The sequence below is a fragment of the Somniosus microcephalus genome, chromosome 10 (genome assembly GCF_052327205.1).
Source record: "Somniosus microcephalus isolate GS21.2 chromosome 10, FLI_Smic_1.0, whole genome shotgun sequence".
Classification (NCBI taxonomy): domain Eukaryota; kingdom Metazoa; phylum Chordata; class Chondrichthyes; order Squaliformes; family Somniosidae; genus Somniosus; species Somniosus microcephalus.
The window spans coordinates 181,097,762-181,124,998 of NC_140996.1; the positions used below are offsets into that span (position 1 = coordinate 181,097,762).

At 42.6% G+C, this 27,237-nt stretch overlaps 1 protein-coding gene across 1 annotated transcript in view; it reads left to right on the top strand.

The window, feature by feature from the left end:
- Positions 1 to 27,237, top strand: part of pan3 (poly(A) specific ribonuclease subunit PAN3) — a 157,950-nt gene that overhangs the window by 75,398 nt on the left and 55,315 nt on the right. The window contains exons 6-8 of the mRNA XM_085999285.1: positions 21,463 to 21,710; positions 22,017 to 22,121; positions 26,144 to 26,201. Of these exons, the coding sequence (XP_085855411.1) occupies positions 21,463 to 21,710; positions 22,017 to 22,121; positions 26,144 to 26,201 (411 nt within the window). The remainder of the gene's footprint in view (positions 1 to 21,462; positions 21,711 to 22,016; positions 22,122 to 26,143; positions 26,202 to 27,237) is intronic.

Here is a 27,237-nt window from a genome sequence, read left to right on the forward strand (position 1 = left end):
CCCAGTTTCATTCCTGCTTCTACTTTGCATGTCTCTCAGTATAGCAATGGAAGCCAGTACCACAACTCTTCTCGCCCTAACAGTTCTATATTTGGAGTACTTCAATTCTTACAGTAAGAAGTTTAAAAAGAATATGCTGCATTATCACTTAATCTATCAATATATATTATCACACACACACTATGCATTATAATGTGCTGTCTATTCAGGCCTTATATGGTGGCTGCGTTTATTTTTCTAGACCAATTTAAATGAATTTGAAACCTGTTTTAGTTTAGTTGTCTAGCATGGGAGTTTACTGGTTATTATAGTATCCAGGATATTTTAAATATTGAACTGGTGTACATATATGATGTTGTATTTGAAAAAAAAATACATATACTTAATTTACTGCTAAAACCACCATTTGCCATTACTCACTCTGGATTAATCTCCTGGACACTATTGTGAGCAATCCATGAAAAAAAATTATTGGGCCATTAAAACATTTTTTTTTTACATTTTTGTTTATTGGTTACAAATATATGGGCAATGTTGTTTAAAAAGAGAGAAAGGGATTGACCGAGTAAATACAGGCCAGTCAACCTAACCTCGGTGGTGGGAAAATTATTGGAAAAAATTCTGAGGGACAGGATAAATCTTCATTTCAAAAGACACATTAATCAGGGACAGTCAGCATGGATTTGCTAAAGGAAGGTCGTGTCTGACTAACTTGATTGAATTTTTTGAGGAGGTAACAATGAGGGTCGTGCTTTTGATGTAGTCTGTATGGATTTTAGCAAGGCTTTTGATAAGGTCCTGCATGGCAGACTGGTCATGAAAGTAAAAACCCATGGGATCCAAGGCAAAGTGGCAAGTTGGATCCAAAATTGGCTCAGAGGCAGGAAACAAAGGGTAATGGTCAAAGGGTGTTTTTGTGACTGAAGGCTGTTTCCAGTGGGGTTCCGCAGGGCTCAGTACTGGGTCCTTTGCTTTTTGTGGTATATATCAATGACTTGGACTTGATACGGTGGCATAGTGGTTAGCACTGTTGCCTCACAGCGCCAGGGACCCGGGTTCGAATCCGGCCTTGGGCGACTGTGTGGAGTTTGCACATTCTCCCTGTGTTTGCGTGGGTTTCCTCCGGGTGCTCCGGTTTCCTCCCACAGTCCAAAGATGTGCGGGTTAGGTTGATTGGCTATGATAAATTGACCCCTAGTGTTAGGGGGATTAAATACATGGGGTTACGGGGATAGGGTGGGATATGTGTTGGTGTAGGGGTTACGGGGATCGGGTGGGGTATGTGTCGGTGCAGGCTCGATGGGCCGAAATGGCCTCTATCTGCACTGTGGGGTTTCTGTGATTCTGTGATTCTGTGAATGTAGAAAGTATGATTAAGAAGTTTGCAGATGATACAAAAATTGGCCGTGTGGTTGATGATGAAGAAAAAAGCCGTAGACTGCAGAAAGATATCAATGGACTGGCCTGGTGGGCAGAACAGTGGCAAATGGAATTCAATCCAGAGAAGTGTGAGGTAATGCATTTGGGGAGGGCTAACAAGGCAAGAGAATACACTATAAATGGTAGGACACTGAAGTGCTGAGGATCAGAGGGACCTTGGAGTGCATGTCCACAGATCCTTGAAGGTAACAGGATAGGTAGATGTGGTTAAGAAGGCATATGGGATACATGCCATTATTAGCTGAGGCATAGAATTTAAGAGCAGGGAAGTTATGCTTGAACTGTATAAAACACTAGTTAGGCTGCAGCTAGAATACTGCGTGCAGTTCTGGTCACCACATTACAGGAAGGATGTGATTGCACTAGGGAGGGTGCAGAGGAGATTTACAAGGATGTTGCCTGGGCTGGGGAATTTTAGCTATGAGAAAAGATTGGCTAGGCTGGGGTTGTTTTCTTTGGAACAGAGGGGAGACCTAATTGAGGTGTATAAAATTATGAGGATCCTAGCTAGAGTGGATAGGAAGGACCTATTTTCCTTAACAGAAGGGCCAATAACCAGGGGGCATAGATTTAAAGTAATTGGTCGGAGGTTTAGAGGGGATTTGAGGAGGAATTTTTTCACCCCGAGGGTGGTGGGGGTCTGGAACTCACTGCCTGAAAGGGTGTTGAGGCAGAAACCCTCATCACATTTAAAAAGTACTGTACTTGGCGCCGTAACCTACAGGTCTACGGACCAAGTGCTGGAAAGTGGGATTAGGGTGGACAGCGCTTTGTCGGCTGGCACGGATAAGATGGGCCAAATGGCGGCCTCCTGTGCTGTAAATTTCTATGATGGAAGAAAAGGTTGTTTGACTGGCGAGGTGGTTGGAGGAGGGGCATCACATGATGAAACCTCCAGGAAAACAGCCAACCAGAGTTGGCAACCCTACACAAGTTGCATCTCCTGAGACTAACGGAAGCAGAATGAAGCTAGTGGCATTGCAATGGCATCAGTTTAATAAGAAAGCATTGCTGCCCTTATTTTAGCTGAATGCAATTTAGCCAATATAAAAAAGAGCCAATAGAAAAAAATTTCACTTTTGTTTATAAATGGATTCATCCAATGCAAGGCAGCATAGGACTCCAAAGCTTTGTATGAAAAACTTGTTTTGTTGAATTGAGAGCACTCACTTCCTGTTTCTATTGTTAATCAGGTTTCTAAATGGCCACTGTTTCCTGCCTTATGGTGTAAAGCCACAGAAAACAACTACATTTATAGCACACACAATAAGGACAAAAGGCACATAATGCACCACACAAATAAGAGTTTCAGATTTATTTGTTTGTAGCATTTGGGAACGTGGAATTATAAGGTACGAAAACTGCAAAACATGATTTGAAATTATTTATTTGGTACACAATAATTGAGGTTGTATGTGCAACTGTGTTGTTGGGTAGTGAACACTTATTTTTCAGCCAGAAAATGCCCCTCCTTTATTGTATTCTATAAGACTTGTGCATGTTTCAGTTCTTTTCTCCCACCATCCACAAAAATTAGGCTTGACTTCATTTTTGGACGACGATTTTACGTCAGTTTTTGCTTTGGTTCCCTACCTCCTGCTAAATTTCATGTTGTAATCCAATTAGGTACACCATGTCATCTGCTAAATGCAAGTTATGCCATTATTAAGGAAAAGATAAAATGACAAGAGTCCAGGTATATCAAGACAAAGTAGCTAAATAATTGAATTAAAAATAAAAGGCAAATATGGGGAAACAACCAGACGTTTCTGCAGAAGTGATTTGTCCTAATTTGGGGACACATTGAAAAGAATTCTCCAATGAGGAGAATTCTGCATCCTCTTCAAGGTAGACCTGCCTCACCCCCAGTGGATTGATTTGGCTTGGAAAGCAGAACTATCAATTGCCCAAATAAGTGAGTATCTTAAATTCCTGTAAGTGAAGTTCACGGCTATTACCAACAAACATTTTGTAAAGGGAGTGGAAATGAAGCCAAAGATGATAACTTGAATTAGCATGAATGAGACTTCAGTTTAGTTTCCCTTTAGGCTGATTTTTGAGGAGGCAGCTGTATCTGTGGCTTACAATCTGGCATCTCGGCCACTGAGTCAGAGCAGTTTGCATGTTTGAGGCGTGAGAGACCACCTTTCCTCTCTCCAAAAGTAGATATTGCCAGGATCATAACCACTTCTGTGTTGTAGAATTTGTACCTTGAACCTGGAAACACAGAATAGCCAATCAAGTCTACATGAATGATTTTCTTGTAGGGGGTGGTGGGTTTGTCGGCCTTTTAAATTGACCTTGACGGTTCGAATCGTCCTACTCCCTGGTTCTGGGGCTTGAAATTATTTAGGGGATGTGATGGATGTAGGCAGACAACTGTTCGGTGCAAGAACAAATATTTTATTTAGAAATCGCACACCACACAAATTAACTAAACAAAATGTATACGCAACGAGTATAGAGGTTATGCAGTGAGAGAAAAAAATAAAATAAAACCACCTCCCACCACTACGCTAACTAAGTTAGGTTCAGAAATTACAGGGACTATGCTCACCAAAGGATTTCTCCACAGTTTAGACCAGTTGCATACTGCTTTCTCTCTCCTCAATCTTGTGGACTCCTTGGCTGGTTGCGCTGTCTTTGGTATTCGCACTGGTTGACGTTTTGATGGTAAACAAGTTTTTCCTAAAGTCAGCGCTGGATGATGGTTGATCTTTCAGTGACTCCAAGGCTTCTTGTTAGGTTTTCTTGTTGCGTTGATGAAACCTCGTGTGGCAAGTTAGATGTGTCAAAGAGCCCAGAGTCCAAGTGCTTTTCCAGCGTGTTCTCGGATACGTTTCTTCTGCTCCGGTGTGCTGCTGCCCGCCGGCACACTCTCTTCAGCCCGTCTGTTGAGGTCTCTCTAGCTACTAGCAAGCCCCCAGTTATACCTGAGAGGCTGCTTAAACTTTTGCGCCAAAACTCGGGTGCACAATTGATTTTAGATGACTCCCTTTTGTGCGATTTTGGCAGGCTGATCAACTCTGATGTGATCCCTTTGAGAGAATTTTGGTGGGCTGATTGAGCATTAGCATGATACAAGATTCCCAAAGGTGTTGATGGGTTTTTTGAATGGTGCTGTTAGAATGTAACCAGGTCTTGATACTGTCCATTGTGTTTTGCTGATGCCAGGGTTTTTCTGTATAGCCGTTTTAAGAACTATTAAAATATGTATGTATCTGGGTCCCTGGTAAGTGGGCTTTTGTTAGACTGCTAATGTCTCCCTGGGGGCCTGCCTCCCAGGTGGGTTAGCAGCCCTATAAGGATCCCATTTTCCTGTGCAGACCCAGCATACAATTTAAAATGTCTAAACTCAATCCAGTAGGCCCTAGTTTAGTCCAAAGGCGCCTAATAGTGAAATATTTCTGTCCACATTTCTCCTCCAAAAGGTCCAACACAGTCCCTTTTTAAATTCCAGACACATGTCCATTGAGTAGGGGGTCCCGGAATTTTGTGAATCCTACATTCTCCAGGAGCTACCTAGTCTAATTCCACTCTCCTCCTCACTCCCCTTTGACATTCCTTTTTTTCAAGCCAGTAGCTAGTTCCCTTTTAGAAGAACTACCCACTACTCCACTACTTTGGCAGTCGGGCTGTAAAAACCCTGGAAATGGCGTAAAACATTACATAGAATATACTGCATAGAAACAGGCCATTCGGCCCAACTAGTCTGTGTGCTGGTGTTTATACTCTACACTAGTCTCCTCCCATTCTATCTGCCTCATCTCAGCCTTTCAGCATATCTTTCTATTCCCTTTTCTCTCATGTACTCATCCAGTTTCCTTTTGAAAGCATCCAAGCTGTTTGCCTCAACCACTTCCTGTGCTAGCAAGTTCCACATTCTCTCTGAGTAAAGACATTTCTCTTCATTTCCCAATTGGATTTATCAGTAACTATCTTTGGATAGTTTTGGATTCTCCCACAAGTGGAAACATAAGAACATAAAACGTAGGAGCAGGAGTAGGTCATTTGGCCCCTTGAGCCTGCTCCGCCATTCAATAAGATCATGGCTGATCTGATCTTGGCCTCAACTCCACTTCCCTGCCCGCTCCCTATAACCCTTGACTCCCTTATCGTTCAAAAATCTGTCTATCTTCACCGTTAAATATATTCAATGACCCAGCCTCCACAGTTCTCTGGGGAAGAGAATTCCAAAGATTCACGACCCTCTGAGTGAAGAAATTCCTCCTCATTTCCGATTTAAAAGGGTGCCCCCTTATTCTGAAATTATGCCCCCTAGTTCTAGATTCCCCCACGAGGGGAAACATCCTCTCTGCATCTACTCTGTCAAGCCCCTTCAGAATCTTATGTTTCAATAAGTTCCCCTCTCATTCTTCTAAACATTCCCTCCACATCTACCCTGTCCAACCCATTCAATATTTTAAAGACCTCTATCAGGTTACCTCTAAGTCTTTTCTAATGAGAAAAGCCCCAACCTGTTGATGAGCGGGAAAGCCCGTGGAAATTCACTCCCACAGTATATCCGTATGCTCACTGATATTCCCATTGTAAGTGAAACATACCATTAAAGTAATTTTGTATACTCTCCCATAAGTGTGGCTTTCCAGATGCTTTCTTTCCAGTTATTTAGTTGAATTCTGGTCTGTACTCTTTCATGCCTCTCTCTCTAGTTCCCCTTTTGTTTTTTTCCTCCTCTCCCAGCCTTTCCTCTCAATTCCCCTCTCATTCGCTCTTCCCCATGTGCCTCCTTCCCTCTCGCAACCTTACATTTCCTTTCTCCTACCTTGCCTCATTCTGCTTCACTTTCTCACTCATTACTCCCTCACTTCATCTTTGTCACCGTCTATCTCCTTGCTTGTCTCTCACTCTTGCCTTTCTCTCATTTGCTCTTTATCAGTTCCATGCACTCCCCTTCCTCCTCCTCTTTCCCCTTTGCCCTATACCCTCTGCCCTTCCCCCTTTACTCTCCTCCCCTTTGCCCTCTTCACTCACCCTCCCTCTTCCGCTTTGCTCGCCCTCCCCCTCCCTCCCCTGTAAGTGCACTTACCTGCGCATTGTTGTGCAGAGCGCAGCGCACCATGAATATTCTGGAGACCCTGGCTGGTGTGTACTGAAGCGCGCCTTCAGATCTGTCTGGGCAGCTGAATATGCATGTTCAGCATGCTGATGGCTTGTTTGATCACACGTCTGGTGGCCATATGGCATTCATTGTAGCGCTGTTGGGCTTCATTGTTTGGGTTTCTGATGGGTGTCATCAGCCAAGTTTAAAGTAGGTATCCCCAGTTTCCACATGTACACTGATGACACCTCTACCTCTTGACCACCTGTCTCGATCCCTGTACTGCCTGCATTGTCAGACTGCTTGCATGACATCCAATCCTAGATGAGCCATAATTTCCGTTAGCTAAACATTGAGAAGACCGAGGTCATCGTCTTCACCCTCCCACCACAAACTTCATACCCTTGCCATTGATTTCTGTTCCCTCCCCAGCTACTTGAATCCAGGCCTTTCTCAACTCCTTTTACTAGACGGGGTTCTCAAGCCCCAGGAAACCCGGCCGACATTAGTTAAAAATAAAAACTTGTTAAAATGGAGGCACGCAGCCTCCTTTTAAAGATTTCAGTGACCAACCTGCCTTCTGAGAGCGGATTGGTTGCCCACCTCCCCCGACCCGCCTCAGTTAAAACCAGAAGTGGGTGTGTGGGGTTGAGTTTGAAATTTAATTTTTTTTTCTTCCCATCTGACCCAAAGCCACCTATTCCTGGGGGAGTTAAAATTAACCCCCAAGTCTTTGGATGATGATACTGGGAGCAGCTTGTAGATGAGGAAGCGATGAGGACCCAAGGATAGATGCTTGTGAGATTCCAGAAGTAACTTTGCAAGGTGCAGGAAGCGAAGCCGTTACTAGAGACGCTCTGGCTACAATTGGGTAGCAGAGTTTGTAACCAAGCAAAGGCAGTTCCAATTGACAAGGGAGGAGAGGCATTGGAGGAGGATGGTGTAGCCAACCATGTCAAAGACTGCAGAGAAGTCAAAAAAGACAAGGAGGGATAATGCATCATAGCCACAGAGGATGTCATTTGTGACTTTGATTAGGATTACATAGGATATACGGCACAGAAACAGGCCATTCGGTTAAACAGTCGATGCCGGTGTTTATGCTCCACTCAAGTCTCCGCCCGTCTTTCCTCATCTAAATCTATCAGCATAACCCTCTAATTCCTTCTCCCTCATATGCTTATCTAGCCTCCCCTTAAATGCATCTATACTATTCGCTTCAACCACTTCCTGTGGTAGCAAGTTCCACATTCTCACCACTCTTTGGATAAAGAAGATTCTTCTGAATTCCCTATTGGATTTCTTGGTGACTATCTTATATTGATGGCCTCTAGTTATTCTCTTCCCCACAAGTGGAAACACTCTCCCTGTATCCACTCTTTCAAAACCTTTCATAATTTTAAACCTTTCATAATTAGAACTGTTTCATTGCTGTAGCGGGGCAGAAACTTGATTTGTGGAATTCAGACCTAAAGGGCAAGGACGGGGAGCCTTCAGGCGGGGGGGGGGGGGGGGTGGGGGGAATCCCAACTTTGGGGGTCCTGACACCATCCAGCCCAAAACTCTGCCCCACGTAAGTTTCAGGGGCGGCGGGTACCTGCCCCGCACTGGGACCCGCCGAAACCAGGCGGGAAGGGATTAGTGCCAACTAACTGCCTGTTAACAGGTAACAGGCAGTTTTTAGCCTAACCCCCATTTTGAGGGGTTTCGTGTGGGTTTCCCGACGGCTCCAAACCACGCCAGGTTAGAGCAGCAGGCCGTCGGGTTGAATGAGTTGGAGGGGTCGCGATGTCGGTGCTCAGGTGAGTGATGGGTGCATGAGTGTAAAGGTAAGTGTGTTTGGTGTGTCTAAAGTGTGTAAAGAACTTTTACTTACCTTAACAGGCTTCCTATAGCCGTCGGGAGCGCAGCACTCAGCCGGAACTGAAAGCTGAACGGCTGCGATCTGTCAAAAGTGACAGCCTTCAGCTTTTAGTGCTGCTGAGATTTCTAAATGAGTCTGCGCAGAAGGACTCATCTTAGAAATCAGACTGTCAGTGTTTGACAGCTTCAAACAGCTGTAAAACACTGATATTTCATCTGTCAGAAATCTTGACAGATGAAATTTCAGTCTGTGACGTCACCTGTTGCCGGGTGGCCCTTAATTGGCTGCTGAAGTAAGGTAAATCGAGGGAAAATAGCGCGGATTGGCCGGACGTCGAAGTAGGCGGGTCAGAAACCCGAAAGGGGAAGTCCCGCCGCCTTCCCGACAGGTTCGACAAAATCGACCCCAAAGCATTTGGAAAAATGGTACAGGTTCAGGAGGTGACAGCAAGTTCAAGGAATTTGGAGAGGAAAGGGAAGTTGAAGACTGGGCAGTAGTTTTACAAGACAGAGGGATTGAGGCTGTGTTGTTTTGAGGAGTGGGGTGATGGTAGCAGTTTTGAAAGGGGGGCGGGTCGTACCGGAGCAGACAGAAGCATTTACATTGTCAGCAAGCATGGGGGCCAGAAAGGGAAGTTGGTTGGCCAGCAGTTTAGTGGGAATGGTGTTAAGGGAGCGGGAGGCGGGCCCCGCGGCGGGAGGCGGGCCCCACGGCCAAGGGAGCAGGAGAGCGATGATCTGGACAAGATGAGCTTGGCGACTGTATGAGGGGAGATGGGAAAGAACATGTTTGTGGCCTTATCTGTGATCGAGACCATGGGAGTAGAGAGGCCATTGGAAAAGGCAAGGTCGAGCGGGTGGTAGTTAAAAATGGTAGGAGAGTTTATATTGAGGGAGAGGTTAAGGGAGGACAGGTGGTCAGTGAATTCAGAGGAGAGAGGGCAAGGTGAGTTGAAGATTGAAATCACTGAGTTTGAGGAATCGATCCGTGCAGAGGTTGAGGGAGGCTATCCTGGTAAGAAGCTTGGGGTGGGAATGGGGGTGCAGTGAACACAGTATTTAAAGGAGAAGCAAGAGGGGTGAAACAAGGTGAAATGTTCAAAGAAGAAACCAGAGTATGGGGAGCGACCGAGGTGTAATTTTTTGATGAGGGTCACACTGCCAACGTGGCAGTTTGGGCAGGGCAGATGGTACAAGATATAACCAAGCAGAGAGAAGTAAGGAGCAAGGTGTCTCCACCCATGAGCCAATTTTCTGTAAAAAGCCATGACATAAATGCAATCATTCACAAGGCTTTGTTCATGAGGGAACGGACATTCTGGAGGGAAATGCGGAATAGGCCGGTGATTATTGATCTGCTGGCAGAGCCTGAGAAGGCAGTAGTGAGTGGGGCAGGAAGAAGTTTGCTGAGGTTAAATTCTAGGTAACGTGCTGTGCTGGAAGGTCGGCAACAGAGGAGGATGGGATACTTCGCATTGCTGCTCATGAGGCAGTGACATCCGAAGCGGCAGCCTGAATGCGCACACATGGACACTGAGGGAATTTCGGTGATGAACCAGAAAATATGCTGTTGCTGTAACCGATGCACATTTCTAAAAGTTAATTGAACTGTTTTGTCCATATTCCAGTACCAACATTTGCCCAATTTTACACATTTGTATTTTTCTTTTGCGGATTGTGATGGAAAAGACAGCTGATAATTTTGTTGTAAATATTGGAAGGCCGAGGCAGTTTCCAAGCCTGATTCTTGTAGATGATTATAATTCTTGTCTTTGTGTTGCACTGAATTGAACAATAACTACATGGTTACTGGGCTTACTTGTTTGGTTTAATGGAAAAACCCCAGTGGTGACCGAGTAGTGACATTCAGATGCATAATACATCTTTGGTTGACATGACGCATGACACATGCTCAGTGTGGGTTTTCACTGTTCCCTTTTTGGGCAAAAAAATGTATTTTTGTATTTTGCATTTTTGCTTAGATTTTAGTGCTGGTGACATCTATTTTACAGAAGCAGTTGTCAATATTATAAAAAAATTACACATTACATTATAGTTGCACATCAATGACTGGTAAATGGCAACTGTTTTGGAAATCCTTGTATGTTGTATTTAAATTGTTTATATAAGTGGCTACCTCATAGGGCAAATTAGTGTCATTGTTCTATTTATGCCATGCTCATCCATCTATAAAAGACAACCTGAACCAAAGCCATTTTAAACTGCTTCTGAAACTGGTAAATTGGTGGTTAAACATAAATTTCTGAAGAAACAGCTGCCTGTAATACATAGGGGATTCCCTGAGGACAGTGGTCCTAAACTGCTGCAAATGAGCAGATGTTTAGATTTTTTTTGTAAAAAGTATTTACTGTTAGGTTACAGACTTGTTATAGGATGTAATTCAGCCAAATATTTTGCTTTTATATGTCATGTGTGAAATGCAGCTAGTATAGGCTATGAGAGTTTTTAGGAACCTTTTTAAGACCATATTGTTATCCCATTTCAGGTTCCTCTTCCCAAAGTGTTGACATTGGTCACGTTTGAATGTATATGGTGCAGACTTGAACATATATAGCACACAACTGTTCTAGCCATTCAGCGCCAGACCCACACCTCCAACAACAAGTACGAGGAGCTCATGGACTTCTTTGTCACCAAGACTGAGACCATCCATTTAGCTGCCTCTGCTGCATCTCCCCTTTTTCCTTGCCCACCAAGCCAAGGTACTCCCCTACCCTAGCCCTGAATTTGCATCTCCTATCTCCACTCCCTGAGCTCACTTTGACAATGAGACCCATGTCCTTCTCCCTTGACCCTACTCCTCCTAAACTGCTGACTACCCAATGTCACTTTGTGGCCCCCATACTAGCTGATATTGTAAACGATTCCTTTTCCTCAGGTACTGTACCCCTCCCTTTCAAATCTGCTGTCATTACCCCCCTCAAAAAAACCTACCCTTGACCCCTCTGTCCTTGCAAACTGCTGCCCCGTCTGCACCCTCCTTATCCTCTTCAAAGTCCTTGAAGATGTTGTTGCCTCCTAAATCTGTGCCCTTCTTTCCCACAACTCGGGGAACATAGGAACAGGAGTAGGCCATTGAGCCGCTCTTGCTTGTTCCTCCATTCAATTAGATCATGGCTGATCTGTATCTTAAAACCATTTATCTATCTTGGTTCCATATCCCTTAATACCCTTGCCTAACAAAAATCTATCAATCTCAGTTTCAAAATTTTCAATTGACCTAGCCTCAACAACTTTTTGGGGGAGAGAGATCCAGATTTCCACTACCCTTTGTGGGAAGAAGTACTTCCTGGCAACTTCCCTGAATGACCTAGCTCTAATATTAAGGTCATGTCCCCCTTGTTCTGGATTCTCCAACCAGAGGGACTAGAGGGACTAGTTTTATCTCAATCAACCCTATCAAATGGAAGATGGTGTCTCATCTTCCACCCTCCATAAACTTGAGCTTATCCAAAACTCTTCTGCCCGTATTCTATCCCGCACCAAGTCTCGCTTGCCCTTCACCCTTGTGCTCGCTGACCTACATTGGCTCCCAGTCTACCAACGCGCCAATTTTAAAAACTCTTATTCTTGTGTTCACATCATTCCATGACCTTGCCCCTCGCTATCTCTCTAACCCCCTCCAACCCTCCAAGAACTGCACTCCTCCAGCTCTGGACTCTTGTGCATCCCCCTCTCCCTTCGCCCCACCATTGGTGGCTGTGCTTTCAGCTGTCTAGGCCCAAAGCTCTGAAATTCCTCCCCTAAACCTCTGTCTCCCTTTAAGATCATCTTTGACCAAGCTTTTAGTCAACTGTCCTTTGGCTCGGTGTCAGTTTTTGTCTTTATTACGCTCCTGTGAAGTGTCTTGGAATGTTTTTGCAAGTTGTTGTATTTGTTCTAGTTTCTATGTAGTACCATATCTATTGGTCAGCCAGCACTTGAAAATTCTATTATTGTGTTTGAAGCTTCAATACTGACTTTAAAATTTGCAGAACTTATAGGAAGGTTTTCCTGTCACTTTAAACCAGTACTTCCATGGCCTTCTACTCAACCACAGTTGTGTTCTGTGAATTTTGCTACATCCCCAAAATAATTCATTTGAAAGGCTGGAGGAAGTGATAAAATTGGCTGAAGCAACAATGTCTAAAATTCATTGTACCATGTCGACAAGAATGGCACACCGCTACAGCATGAGTCAGTCAAGCCATGCTTCTGTTTTCTCTGTGGGGCAAATGATGTATTTTAATGGAACACTACAAACTTTGTATTTCTGCCAGCTGGACTTGCATAGTTTTATCTGTCCTATAATACTAGAATTTTACAGCACAGAAAGGCCATTCAGCCCATAGTGCCTGTGCTGGCTCTCTGAAAGAGCTATCCACTTAGTCCTGTTGCTCTGCCCGTTGAAATATTTTTCAAATATTTATCCACTTCCTTTTTAAAAGCTATTTTGGATTCTGTGTCCATCACTGTTTCTCATAGGCAATTCCATGGCGTAACAACCCTCTGCGTTTTTAAAAAGAAATTATTATTCCAACCTCTCCCTTCATTCCTTTTGTGGTCATCTTAAATTTATGTCCTCCAGTTACTGACTCACCAACCAGTGGAAATAGTTTTTCTTGATCTATCTTATCAAAATCTCTCTTGAACATCCATATCGGATCACTTCTTAGCCGCCTTTGTTCTAATGAAAAGAGCCTCAGTTGCCCTAGTGTCTCATAACAAAAGTCTCTCTTCCTTGGTACCCTAGTGAATCTCTTCTGCAACCTCTCTATGACCTTGACAACAGGACACCATATTCTAACCATCCTAACTATTGAATTTTATAGGTTTAGCCTTGCCTCTTGACTTTTGTACTTAGTAGTAGGGTTGCGAAGGGGTGGAAAGTTTCCGGGAAATTTCCAGAAATTTTCCACGGAAAGTTTAGCTTGAGAATTTTGCCCAAAAAAGCACATGCTAGTATAATGTTTTTTTTTGTATTTCTTTCATTTTTTTTCCACAGGTCCTCTCAAAATTATTAACAGAGATGGAATCTTAATTATTAAGGAATTTCTTAATCAATATTTTTTTATCATCTTACTTGGCTTGTTTTAATAATTACAAGTTTTGTGTGTGACTGAACAAATGTGTCCTGATTGGTTGGATGAGCGATTAGCTCCCTCTGTTGGTGATGTAGCGTCATGCGTGCACAGGTCATGCTTCCATCCCATGGAGCATCAGGAAAAATTTACTCGCCCTGTTGCAATCGTGCTGATCGACCGCAGTTCGACGCAGAGACGAATGCCCTTTATTTCTCTGCATAGAACAATGCCATGTTTACCGTCGGATGTGTGGAAGCATTTTACCCCAGGCATTAAAGATGGAAAGACTGTGTACATGTGCAAACACTGTACAAAGCCATATGTAAAGAATGCCACAAAGATGCAGCAGCATTTATCCAAATGCAACAACTTCACTCAAAGCTCACAGCAGTCAGCCCAGAGTTCCTCTGCTTCCATTCAAGAAGATGTTGGTTCACATTCGGCATCAGGCTCCTTATCAGCAACTCCTGGCCCACTTGGAAGGTTCTTTGATACAATGGATAACCATAGCCAGAAGAATGCAGATGAGTGCCTTGCTTGAGCTGTATATGCGACAGGCTCACCCCTCATGCTCACAGCCAATGTGTACTGGAAGAGATTTTGCAATGTTATTCGCCCTGCATACTGTCCTCTCACCAGACATGCTTTGTCTACTTATTTGCTGAAGGCTGAGTATAACAGAGTCCAAGGAACGCTCAAAGAAACGACAGAGATGGCAGACTGTGTTGCAGTTATCTCCGATGGGTGGTCAAATGTATGAAGGGAGGGCATCATAAACTGCATCGTCTCCACTCCTCTCCCAGTGTTCTTCAAGAGCACAGACACGAAGGACAACAGACACACAGGCACATACATTGCTGATGAGCTGAAAGCGGCCATCAACAATCTTGGATCACAAAAGGTCTTTGCAGTAGTTACTGACAATGCTGCAAATATGAAGGCTGCTTGGGCTCAAGAGGAGGCCTACCCTCATTACGTCTATTGGGTGCGCAGCTCATGGGCTCAACCTGTTCCTCAAGGACATCATGGGTTTGAGAACCATGGAAACACTGTACAAGAAAGCCAAGCAAGTTGTTAAGTATGTCAGGGGAAAACAGGTAGTTGCAGCAACCTACAACTCCAAGCAAACGACAAAGAACAAGAACAGCACACTGAAGCTGCCCAGCAACACTAGATGGGGTGGCATTGTCATAATGTACAACAGCCTTCTGGAGGGTAAGGAGTCGCTGCAAGAAATGGCAATATCCCAGTCTGGGGATATGGAAAGCACCATCAAGAAAATACTGCTGGATGATGTGTTTTGGGAGAGAGTGGTTAGCAGCCTTAAACTACTCTCACCAGTAGCACCTGCAATTGCTCAGATTGAAGGAGATGACGCTGTCTTGTCAGATGTTCAGGCTTTTTGCTGATTTTAAAAGAACAAATCAGCATTGCCCTACCCGCATCCCTGCTGCTCAAAGCAGAGGAGAAGGCAATTGTTCAATTCATACAGACGCATCAAGAATTTTGTGTCAAGCCGATTCATGCTGCAGCATACGTGCTGGACCCAAAGCATGTTGGGAGACCAATACTTTCTGGAGAACAGATCAACAGCGCTTAGTGAGATTTCTACCCTCTCACGCCACCTCAGTCTGGACGTGGGCAAAGTTCTGGGAAGTCTGGCAAAGTTCTCTACCAAGCAAGGTCTTTGGAATGGGGACGGGATATGGGAATCATGTAAGCGTATCGGTGCACATACCTGGTGGAAGGGACTTGTGCATCTGAGGCCCTGTCACCCATTGCATCGGTGACACACCAAATCCCACCTTCATCAGTGGCCTCTGAACGAAACTGGTCACTTTTTGGGAATACGCATACAAAGGTGTGCAACAGGCTGACTAACGAGAGAGTGGAGAAACTGGTGGCTATCTGGGCGAACCTACAACTTATTGACCAGATACAGAAGTGTCCACCACACAGCTAGACAGTGACAGAGGAGGAAATGGACACGTCAGAGAATCAGGAGGAGCAATGATGAGTAGAAGACACATGAGTAGAAGACTCAAAGGGACAAAATAAGGACAAATTACAGGCTAAATAAGCTGATGCTCTTTTTATTTTATTTTAGATGGGTCTTTTTTGTGGGGGTTCAATAAAGTTCAAAATTATAACCTAAATAAAGCTTTGAAAGCCTGTTTGTATGGAACAGTATGTCTATTTTGATGACAAAGATAATATAAGGGTCAGAGACAAAAACCATCAGTGTGCAAAAAAGCTCAAAATGCCCATAAATTCCCATGGAAAGTTTCCTCTTTTAAAAATTCCTGTAATTTTGCAACCCTACTTATGAAATCTAGGATCTCTTTTTTTTGACGGTTTTATCAACTTGGCCCCCCACTTAAGATTTATGTAACGGAAGGCCTGAGCCTCTCCATTCCATTACCATTTAGTGTATACGTGCTCTGTTCTTCCAAAATGTATCTCATTTCCCTGAAGTCCGTTTCATCTGGCACCTATCTGCCTAAACTACTAACCTCTCTGTGTCCTCCTGAAATTGCTTACAGTCCTCTTCACAGTTAACTATGCTTTGTGTTGTCTGCAAATTTTGATAGTGTCTCCTATACGCAAGTCCTGAGGGTTTTATACCTTAATGCGAGAAGCATCAGGAACAAGGTAGATGAATTAGCTGTGGAAATAGAGGTTAATAATTATGATCTAATTGGGATTACGGAAACATGGTTGCAGGGTGAGCAGGGCTGGGAGCTTAACATACAGGGGTATTCAGTATTTAGGAAGGATCGACAAAAAAGAAAGGGAGGAGGGGTAGCATTGCTAGTAAAAGAGGGGATAAATGCAATTGAAAAGAAGGATATTAACTCAGTTAATACAGAATCTATATGGGTGGAGCTAAGAAATAGCGAGGGGCGAAAAACATTAATAGGAGTGGTATATAGGCCTCCAAATAGTAAAATAGAGGTTAGGGAGGGCATCACGAGGGAAATTAGAGAAGCGTGCAATAAGAGCACAGCTGTCATCATAGGTGACTTTAACTTACATATAGATTGGACTAGCCTAATCAGTAAAAATAATGAGGAGGAGGAATTCCTTGAGTGTTTAAGGGATGGTTATCTGGATCAATATGTCGAGGAACCAACTCGGGAACAGGCTATATTGGACTGGGTACTGTGCAATGAGAAGGGACTAATCAGTAATCTTGTTGTACGGGGACCCTTGGGTCAGAGCGATCATAACATGATCGATTTCTCACTCGAAATGGAGAGCGAAGAAATTGACTCAGAGACTAAGGTCCTGAATTTAAACAAGGGGAATTATGATGCCATGAGACGGGAACTGAGTAGGTCTGATTGGACAACGTTCCTGGGAGGACTGGAGGTAGATAAACAATGGCAAACATTTAAAGATAGAATGACAAAATTGCAAAAATTGTTTATACCAATCTGGCATAAAAGGAAATCTAAAAAGGTGACTCAACCGTGGATAACAGGGGAAATTAGAGACAGCATAAAATCCAAAGATAGGGCGTATAAAATAGCCAAAAAAAGCGCCAGAGCGGAAGATTGGGAACAGTTTAAGATAGAGCAAAGGAGGGCAAAGGGCATGATCAAGAGGGGCAAAATAGCTTACGAAAACAAGCTGGCGGAAAATATAAAAACTAACTCCAAAAGCTTTTATAAATATATCAAAAGGAAAAGACTGGTGAAAACCAAAGTTGGTCCATTGCAGTCAGATACGGGGGAATATATAATGGGAAATAAGGAAATGGCAGATCAACTAAATGCATACTTTGGGTCAGTCTTTACGAAGGAAGACACAAAAAACCTCCCTGGGATATCGGGAAAAATAGGGACATTGGCAAAGGAGGAACTGACGCAAATCAATATCTCTAAGGATATGGTGTTAAGGAAGCTAAAGGGATTGAAGGTGGACAAATCCCCAGGGCCTGATAACATGCATCCTAGGGTACTGAAGGAGGTGGCCCTAGAGATAGCGGATGCACTAAGGATGATTTTTCAGAATTCATTAGACTCGGGAACAGTGCCGATGGATTGGAGGGTAGCTAACGTTACCCCACTATTCAAAAAGGGGGGTAGGGAAAAAGCAGGTAATTACAGACCTGTAAGCCTTACATCAGTTGTGGGCAAAATGCTGGAGTCCATCATTAAGGATGAAATAGCGGAGCACTTAGCAAATGGGGACAGGATAGGACAGAGTCAACATGGATTTACAAAGGGTAAATCGTGCTTGACTAATCTATTGGAATTTTTTGAGGGAGTAACTGGTAGAATAGATGGGGGAGAGCCAGTAGATGTGGTGTACCTGGACTTCCAAAAGGCCTTCGATAAGGTCCCACATAAAAGATTAGCATGGAAAATTGAGGCTCATGGGATAAAGGGGAAAGTTTTGGCGTGGATAGGGAACTGGCTGTCAGATAGAAAACAGAGAGTTGGAATAAACGGCTCATTTTCTGAATGGCAGGCAGTAACAAGTGGGGTACCACAGGGATCTGTCCTGGGCCCCCAGCTGTTCACAATTTACATTAATGACCTGGATCAGGGAGTCGGATGCAGCATTTCCAAATTTGCAGACGACACTAAACTAGGAGGGGGGGTGGGCTCAGAGGAAGAGACCAGGAAGCTCCAGAGCGATTTGGACAGACTGGGCGATTGGGCGGATAAATGGCAGATGCACTATAATGTGGACAAGTGCGAAGTTATCCACCTTGGGTGCAGGAACGGGAGGGCAAATTATTATTTAAATGGCAATAGATTGGGAGAGGGGGAAGTACAGAGAGACCTGGGTGTTCTTGTACACCAGTCACTGAAGGCGAGCATGCAGGTGCAACAGGCGGTCAAGAAGGCAAACGGTATGCTGGCCTTCATAGCAAAAGGGTTAGAATACAGGAACAGGGATACCTTGCTGCAGCTGTACAGGGCACTGGTGAGACCACACCTCGAGTACTGTGTACAGTTTTGGTCGCCTCATCTGAGGAAGGATGTTCTTGCCATGGAGGGGGTGCAGCGGCGATTCACCAGGCTGATACCAGGAATGGCGGGAATGACCTATGAGGAGAGACTATGTAGTTTAGGGATGTACACACTGGAGTTTAGAAGATTGAGAGGGGACCTCATAGAAGTGTATAAAATTCTGACAGGTCTAGACAGACTGGATGCAGAAGGAATGTTTCCCTTGGCGGGTGAGAACAGAACTAGAGGACATAATTTAAGGATAAGGGCTAAACCATTTAGGACAGAGATGAGGGGGAATTTCTTCACTCAGAGAGTGGTGAACCTGTGGAACTCATTGCCACAGAGGGCAGTGTACGCCAGCTCATTAAATATATTTAAGAGGGAATTAGATATATTTCTACGGGCAAAAGGGGTTAAGGGTTACGGAGAGAAGGCGGGGACGGGATACTGAATTAAAGGATCAGCCATGATCTCATCGAATGGCGGAGCAGGCACGAAGGGCCGAATGGCCTACTCCTGCTCCTATCTTCTATGTATCTATGTATCTATGTATTTACATATACGCATGAGAAATACACTGGTCCTAACAATGGCCCCTTGGAGACATCATTGTTTACATCCCTCTAGTCCAGAAAACACCCATTAACTACTGCTCTGTTTTCTGCCCTTTAACCAACACTACCACACTTCCTTTACTATCATGTGCTTGAATTTTATCAACGAACCTATGGTACCTTATCAAATGTCTACACAACATCCACGGCATTTTCTTTATCAATACATTCCATTATTTCCTCAAAGAACTCTTAAATTTGTCAGACAGGACTTGCCTTTCAGAAATCTGTGTTGGAAGATCTTAATTAACCCAATTTTTCCTGTATTATGCCCTCTAGAAGCTTACTCACTACCAATGTTAGGCTGACTGGTCTATAGTTATCTGGTTTATCCCTTTTGACCAGAGGGGTTATATTGGCATCCTTCCTGGGCATATCTAAAGAAGCTTGAAAGATTATGATCAGAGGCTGTGCTATTTGCCTTGTAATTTCCCTGAGCATTTTAGGGTGCAAGCCATCAAGGACTGGTGTCTTTCCTACTTTTAATTCCACCATTTTTTTCAGTGCTACTTCCTTATCTATAGTTATCCTATCTAATTACTCCACCACCTCCCTTTGTACCCTTTCATTCTCACTACCATACTCTTGTGAAAACCAAGGCAAAGTACTAATTTAGTGTATCCACCTCATCCTGTTTCAATTTTCATTTCTAACAGGCCTTACCCCTTCCTTCACTGTTTGTAAAAGCCTTTACCATTTCCCTTTATCATTACCACTCTTGGCCTTTCTAATCTTTTTTGATTCTCCTCTCTAAATTATCTGTATTTGGCTTGATTTTCTTTTATATTAGCCCTAGATTTTACAGATGTCTCTTTTTTAAAGATTTTTTTTTAGTTTGAATTTTTTTACTCATCGAAGGAATTCCAACTGTTGCTGGATTTCTTGTGGGAATATGTCTAGTCTGTACCCTAATCATCTCCTGTTTGAGCATTTTATTTGCCAATTTTTCTTTCTAGTTTATCAAGGCTATTTCTCTTTTTATCTCATTGAAGTTGGCTTTTTTTCCAGGCAAGCACATGTGCTTTCTACATTCCTAAGTTGGAGCCTTGTAAGTCCTCAATGAGGGTGTTGCTTTATCCATCGTGGAGGGTAAAGTGCAAATTGCCAGGTTCTAGTTCAGGTCTAGTGACTTCCTCAATATAGGAAATGCATTTCCCATTAAGATCTCCTTTGCAGAATGTGATTGGCTGAAGATCTTGGGCAAGGCTTCAGACGTTCAGAGTAAACTATATTGCAGCTGGTCTATGACACTGGGAAACTAGGATCTTGTACACAGTGGACCATCATTTTTCAAATTATGAAACCAAGATGACCGCCGAGTGCAGGACACCAAGGTTAAAAAGCGTGAAGGAGAAGACTAGGTAAATCAGAAAGTATTGATTTAAGTTTTTTAAGTCTGATGGTTCTGGTGGGGGCGATGCGGTCGAGGTGGAGGGAAGACTGAGGCAGGCAAGAAGTTACACAATTTTGAAGACTTAAAGAATGCGTTATAGAGTAAAGGACTTCACTGAGTCTAGATTTCAACATTGTGGGGATGTAGGTAGAAGAAAAGGCAGGTAGAACAACAACTTGCAACTTAAAGGAACAAGAGAGGAAAGTTTGAGGGGCATTGGGCATAATGGTATTGATTTAAAGTAGAGTAAAATGTGAGGTTGTGAAGGAGCTGGGAGTTAGGGTGGTATTATACCTATCAGATGAGTTATATAAGCACTAATATTGCACATTTTGCCCTTGCAATGTCTGAACTCAACTATATACTTAGAACATTTTGGAACTAAAGGAAATTATATTTTTATTGAGTAGCTGCTAAATTTTCTGCTACAATAACATCTCGGTACAATAGTTTGTCACGGTAGTTGTAGAGCATGTTGGACACTAACAAAATTTAATTGTAGTTTAGTGACCCTTTTTCATGATTCTGCATTAAAACCTTTATTGAAAGTTTGGAATTTTGTTTAACTGAGTGGCAAAATCCTTAGTTTGTAATGCAGATAACTATGCTGCAAGTGACCCCTTCTCCCTATTCCTGCCCTCCAAGAAGGGGAAAAGTGCAAGAGATCATTTAACAATACAATCCATATACCTGCAGTTTTATGTGATGGCTATCTGGTAAACAATATTTGGTGAATTTCTATCTAATATAGTCACGATTAAATGAGCTTCTGTCATCTCATCATGCACTGAGATTCATACTTAATGTTTCAGTTTTGAAAGTAGCCTGCAGAACTGAAAGGAAAAGGTGATGATGTCTTAATGCATTCAGTGCAGCCAGTAATGAGCATTGTTTCTAAAAGCATGTGTGTAATATTCACAGTCTAAACAAAACTCTTGACACATTACTTTGTCAGTATTGGCTGCTTGTTTTTATCTGCTATTTGGTAAAACAGTAGTGGTGAAGATATGTTACTAACAAAGCTGTTGAACCTTTCCAGGAATGTCCTTATCAGCTGGATCATCTCCTCTGCACTCTCCAAAAATAACTCCCCACACGTCGCCTGCCCCTCGAAGGAGGAGCCATACTCCAAATCCAGCAAATTTCATGGTACCTACTAGTGCCTCTACACCAGTATCTGATGCAGTGTCTCAGTCTCCATCTTCTGGTCAGGTGATACAAAAAGAAACTGTGGGAGGGACAACTTACTTCTATACTGACACAGCTCCAGGACCTCTTCCAGGAATGGTGTGTAGATACTATTTTTTGTTAAATACTGCAAATCTTGCCCTGCAGCAGAAAATGAACTTGGAATGGGGTAATGGAACAATGTAAGCTAACTGCTCATTTCATTTATTCTGTAGAGCAAGTGCTATATGAGTGTGTAAAGTATACAACTAATTACAAGGTTATTGAGCAAATACTTTGTACTATAAATATAAGTTCTGCCATTACTGCAAACTGCTCAATATATTTACTGTATTCAAAATTTTGATTTACATGGGAAGTATAGTAAAGTTCTGCAATTTATTTTCAAGTTTTCTTGTTTTCCAGGTATTTCCAACTTATCATATTTATCCTTCATCTGCACCCCATGTTGCTTATATGCAGCCCAAAGCAAATGCGCCTTCTTTTTTTATGTCCGATGAACTCAGACAGGTAAATTGAACATTAATTTTCACTTAGCTTTTTGAATCTTTCTATAAATACAGGTACTTTTTGTAACAAACCGAACATTTTGTTAATATGTATATGGTGCATCGTGACGTCACCATGTTGAAGGATTTTGTGTGTCTCCATGAAAAGCTATACCCAGTGGTAGCCTTACTTCCAGTAGGGTCATTATGCTGGGAAAGTCAAAGGGTTGGAGCAAGTCAAATAGCTGGTCACTTTCCAAATATGATCTGATGATCCCACATAGGTGAAACTGGACCCTACAGCACTGTTTAATGTTATACCATAAGGTGGAGAATACTCCGATTCTCCGCTGACATTCACAGACCGCATTCCAAAATTCGCCAACCATTTTGCTTTGGCTTGATGTTGGAGGATGAATTGAGGAGCACTAGTGGAAATCGCTTGGTGCAAATGTAAATCCATTTTCGTGCAAGTTTTTTTTCCTTAATAGCATAGAAGTCCTGCATTGATGTGTAATTGAAGTTGGGAGTTGGTGTACATGTATGTATGTAGTTGCCCAATAGTAAAGCACTGGGCTATATACCAAACTGTCTCAGTTTAATGAATGTAGACTTATAACATGAGTAGGGCAACAAACTTGCTGTGCTATCTGTTGACCGTGGTAGCTCCAACTTTCTCATCCCAATTCCTTGTTTTTTCTCCATATCCCTTAATACCTTTACATTTCAAATAAGTATCACCCTTCTAAATGCGAAGATGAATACTGAAACTAGTCTGTCCATTCATAGCCTTGTAAATGATGGATCGAACAGCAGTGTACTCTTGGCTAATCACAGACAATCATTGATTTGCTGTGGAGGAAATTGACAGGTGGGAAAAACATCACTTCCATATCGAAGGTTGAAACATTAAGTTGTTTTTGTTTTTAATGTGAACTAATATCCATTTAAAAACTTCATTTCTCCCTGCTAATAGTGAGTCAGCAGTTCCTGAGGTAACTATATATTAGAAAATGAGAAAATGTTAAAATTGCAAGGCATCTTAGCTTCAAAATGTGACTTAATTTACAATGAGGTCCCGAGTGAGCATGATATTTTAGTTCCAAGATTTTAGAAAGCATGTTGAAATTTGCTTTTGAGTTTGTTTAGGAAAATTGGAACATTTCTTTTTTAAACGCGACAAATCATCTACTTGCCTATTTATGTTGTATGAAATTAAAATAATACGCACTACTGCAGCGACACTACATATTAACATTGCATTAAAAAAAAATTTGTTTATAGTTACAAGCTGAAGTTGTCAACATAAATTCATGACCCACTATTATCACTAGTCGGTGTATTTTGAGGTGCTGTGATGATCATGAGGGACTTCATCAATTGCTTAGCAATTTATACATTGAATGGCAGAGTCATATAGACCATGAGGTCTAGGTTTTGATCCCTGGTGTATTAAGTTAGTTGAGCAGTTAGTAACCTGTGCTGCAAGTGCAGGTGTGCAGGCGCCATCAAATTTAGTTCTGGTATCCCCAATGCTCAAATAGCCTCCTGACACTTGTCAAGGCTCAAACATGAATCTGGCAATTGTCATAGGATAACCATGAGTTCTTCAGGAGCGGGGGAAAATGGAGGAGGTGGGTGAAGACCTCATGAGACAAAATATGGAAATATCTTTATAATTCCTAGACCACCTGTATATACAGTGAAACTTTAATTTTTCTTCATTAAACATCCTTCACTCACCATAGAGTACAGTCAAGCTTGATTTAAGTTCTGCGATATTCCAAGTGCTGCGTAGCTTCATGAAAATGTTTTGAGATTGCAGCTAGGTAGGTCTGCACGTGGTCACCAACTCCTACTTCATATGCAGCTCCAAGACTTGTGCCATTGCAACAGTTTGTTTTTCCTCAGGTGGCAGTTCTTAACTCCTTGTACCTCTAGTCCTCCAGCCTTTCTACAGGAATAGGTTAGATTAGATAGATATGAGAGTATTAAATGTTTTGTTATTCAGGCATGTAAGCGTCAACCCTGATGTCAAAATGGGCCACGGGCTCTTTAGAAAAGAGCTCATGGGCAACAAAAAATTACTGGTACAGAGACATGGTCATTGACCTGCACAAAAGGTAGATTGCACCCAACCTACCCAAGGAGATCATTCTAGGTCTAGTAACATGGGGCTTCCCTCTGATGGGGACCCTTCAGCTCAGAGTCGCGATGCTGCCTTGGACTGTATCATGGAAGAAATCTTGATGGTGATCAGCACTGGGTACCAACGTTCACCTTGAGGTGCGCGGCCGTGCAGCAATCGGCAGGTTTCGCGCAGGCCGCTCACAAGCTGGAAGAGATACCGTGCATGCGCGGCCACGCACCAAATTTAAAGGGACTGCGCACAAAAAAAAATTAGCAGAACATTGCTGGGTACCCTCAAAGATAGTGAACACCAAGTATAATTATCCCCCTGTGGGATATTGGGTGGTTTCTTAAGCCATAACCCAAGAAAATATATGTCTAAGTGAAGCTAGCTATGTACTCTCAACACATACCCCCTCCACCTTTAGAAGATGGGTAATCCACCTCTATCTGCAGATCCTGCTCACCCCATTTTTTATTGGAAGCTCCTTCCTGTGAAACATCCACATACTCCCGAAGAGCGGGATTTAAGGGAGTATTGATGAATCTGGCCCCTTCCGCAGAAAACATGCCTACAGCGCGGGACGGGTTTTACTTCCAGTCATGAAACCGATAGCTATCTTTCTGTCAATACTTGAACAGGCAGGATCACCACAGCCTGCTTTAGAATGACCCCATCTACTTGCAGGCAATTGGGAAAAGGAGAAACATGGTAATAAATTTCCCGATGGCACATTTATAGATTCAAACTCCAAATACACAGGGATGTTCAACGTATGAATTGAGTGAATCCTCAATGTACTGGCTACAGAGATCCTCAACCCTGGAGTGGAACCTTCCTTCACAGATCTTGTGTAGACCACATTGGTTGTTTTCACACGATTCCTCCTGAGTCCAGCTTTATGGAGCAGGCTCTTATATTCAAAATATGAAATCTAATCCTGAAATAATCTTTGCAATTTCCCAATACTTGGTAGCACTCAACTACTGTATAACAGTCGCAGATTAAGTAGTTGTATTTCACGGGAAATCCATCATGCAAGAGGCGAGTCCCTGAGGCTTCCAACCAATTATCTAAGCAAACAGATGGAATGGAGTTTGGGGGCAGGGCTGAAAGATTGGTTGAAGAGAAAAGTCTTTAGCAGGATTCTGAAAGCAGAAGTGGTGGAGGTTCCAGAAGGTAAGTGGCTGATATATTAGCCACCAACATTGGAACGGAAAGGCTAGGGAACATACAGTAGACCAGTGTTTGAGAATTGGAACCTGGGGTGGAAGGAGGTCACCGAGTTAGGGTGGAATGGAAACCGATTGCAGGCTCTTAAAGGGATTGATGGAAAATGTGGCACACAGTTACCACATTACAATGGTTCCAGGACTTTGAGAGGAAGGAAAGATTGAGATAAAGTAGTCATTGGAGAGGGTGGGGAAGGGTTCAATTTTTTTTTAATGGATGAGAGGAATGAATGTTTTGAAGGCAGTTGGGACAGTGCTGGAAGATAGTGTACGGTTGTGTTGGCAAGCAGGGTACTGAGGAGGGGAAATTGGGCAATCAAGGGATGTTGGGAACAGGTCATGTATTTCATGGCGTTAGTGAGTGCAGGGTGGAAATATGAAATTAGCGTTGGGTGGGGCGGGGGTGGAGGGGGGGGAGTAGATGAAGGAAGAGAAAATGAACAAGGGGGTGGGAGGCCAGATTTATCCATAAGTTCATCGCATTTAAAATGTAAAAATAGGACAGAGGTGTCAACTACTGTATAACAGTCGCAGATTAAGTAGTTGTGCTACTTCACAATGCAGGATGTTAGTGAACCAGCATGCTGTCATTGTGTCACTCATACATTTGCTCTTGACTGGAGTGGGTAAAGTTATAAATGATGAAACCAATCTGTGTAATTTATTCATGTCTTTTTGTAGGAGTTGATCCACAAGCATTTAATAACTATGGCACAGATTGACCAAACTGAAAATCCAGGTAAGATAGGTCTTACACATTTGACACTAGCTTTGTAGAATTCAACAAGGGTCTATCACTACAATGTGTTTTTGTATTTGCAACATTGCTTACCTATTTTTTTTTTTGTGTATCTAAAACCATTTTTTTAAATATTTACCAAAGTAATTTAAAGTTAGAATTTCCAAAATCTTTGTTCTGCTAGGAGTGGAAAATTATTCTTGTTCTAAATAGAAAATGAAGTATTGCAACTAAAACTGTAATTGTGAGGTGCAGTAGGATTTTTGGGCTTTCAACAAGTAAGTAGTTCTCAAAACCATAACAACATAAACAAACTGCATATTTTTTTTTAGATTGCACAAATTTAAATTGTCCATATAGTGCATTGTTTTAGTAGCGCTACAGGTCCAGACGTTAATAGTACAAATCCAGTGCTTTCAAGTTACTTAAGCTTTGTGATTTTATTTTTCCACAGTTCACAGTGCTGAAAAAATGTAGGGCATCATTGAGCATTAATAAGAAAGCAGTATGCACACTAATAAGAAAAAGCAGTAGTTATTTTGCTATCACATTGGTCCAATTAAAGAAAAAGGGAAATGTATTCACCACTTTGTGTAGTTAGATGACTACTTGGGTTTGCAAAGTCAGTGAGCGTTCGACTTCTGTGGCTGGTGGCATGTAACAGAGCAGAGATTATTATCCATAGATGTTAGTTTATATGCAATGCAAATAGAGTATTTGTAACATAATCACTGTTCAGTCATATAATTTTTTGTTCAAATATTGTCACATATTTGGCTTCAACAGGGTTTTAAAATTGGTGCACCTTTTATTATCCGCTACAAAAACTTGATGCCTTTAATGTAGAAAAACATACCAAAGTACTTCAGAGACAGAATCAAAAACATGGATGGCCAGCCAAAGAAGGTGGTATTAAGAGGGGTCTTGGTCAAAGAGGTGGATTTTAAGGGAGGTTTTAAAGGGGGAGAAAGAGGTGGGAGGCAGAGGTTTGAGAGAGTGAATTCTAGAGCGTGGGTCCAGGTGGCTGAAGGCACGG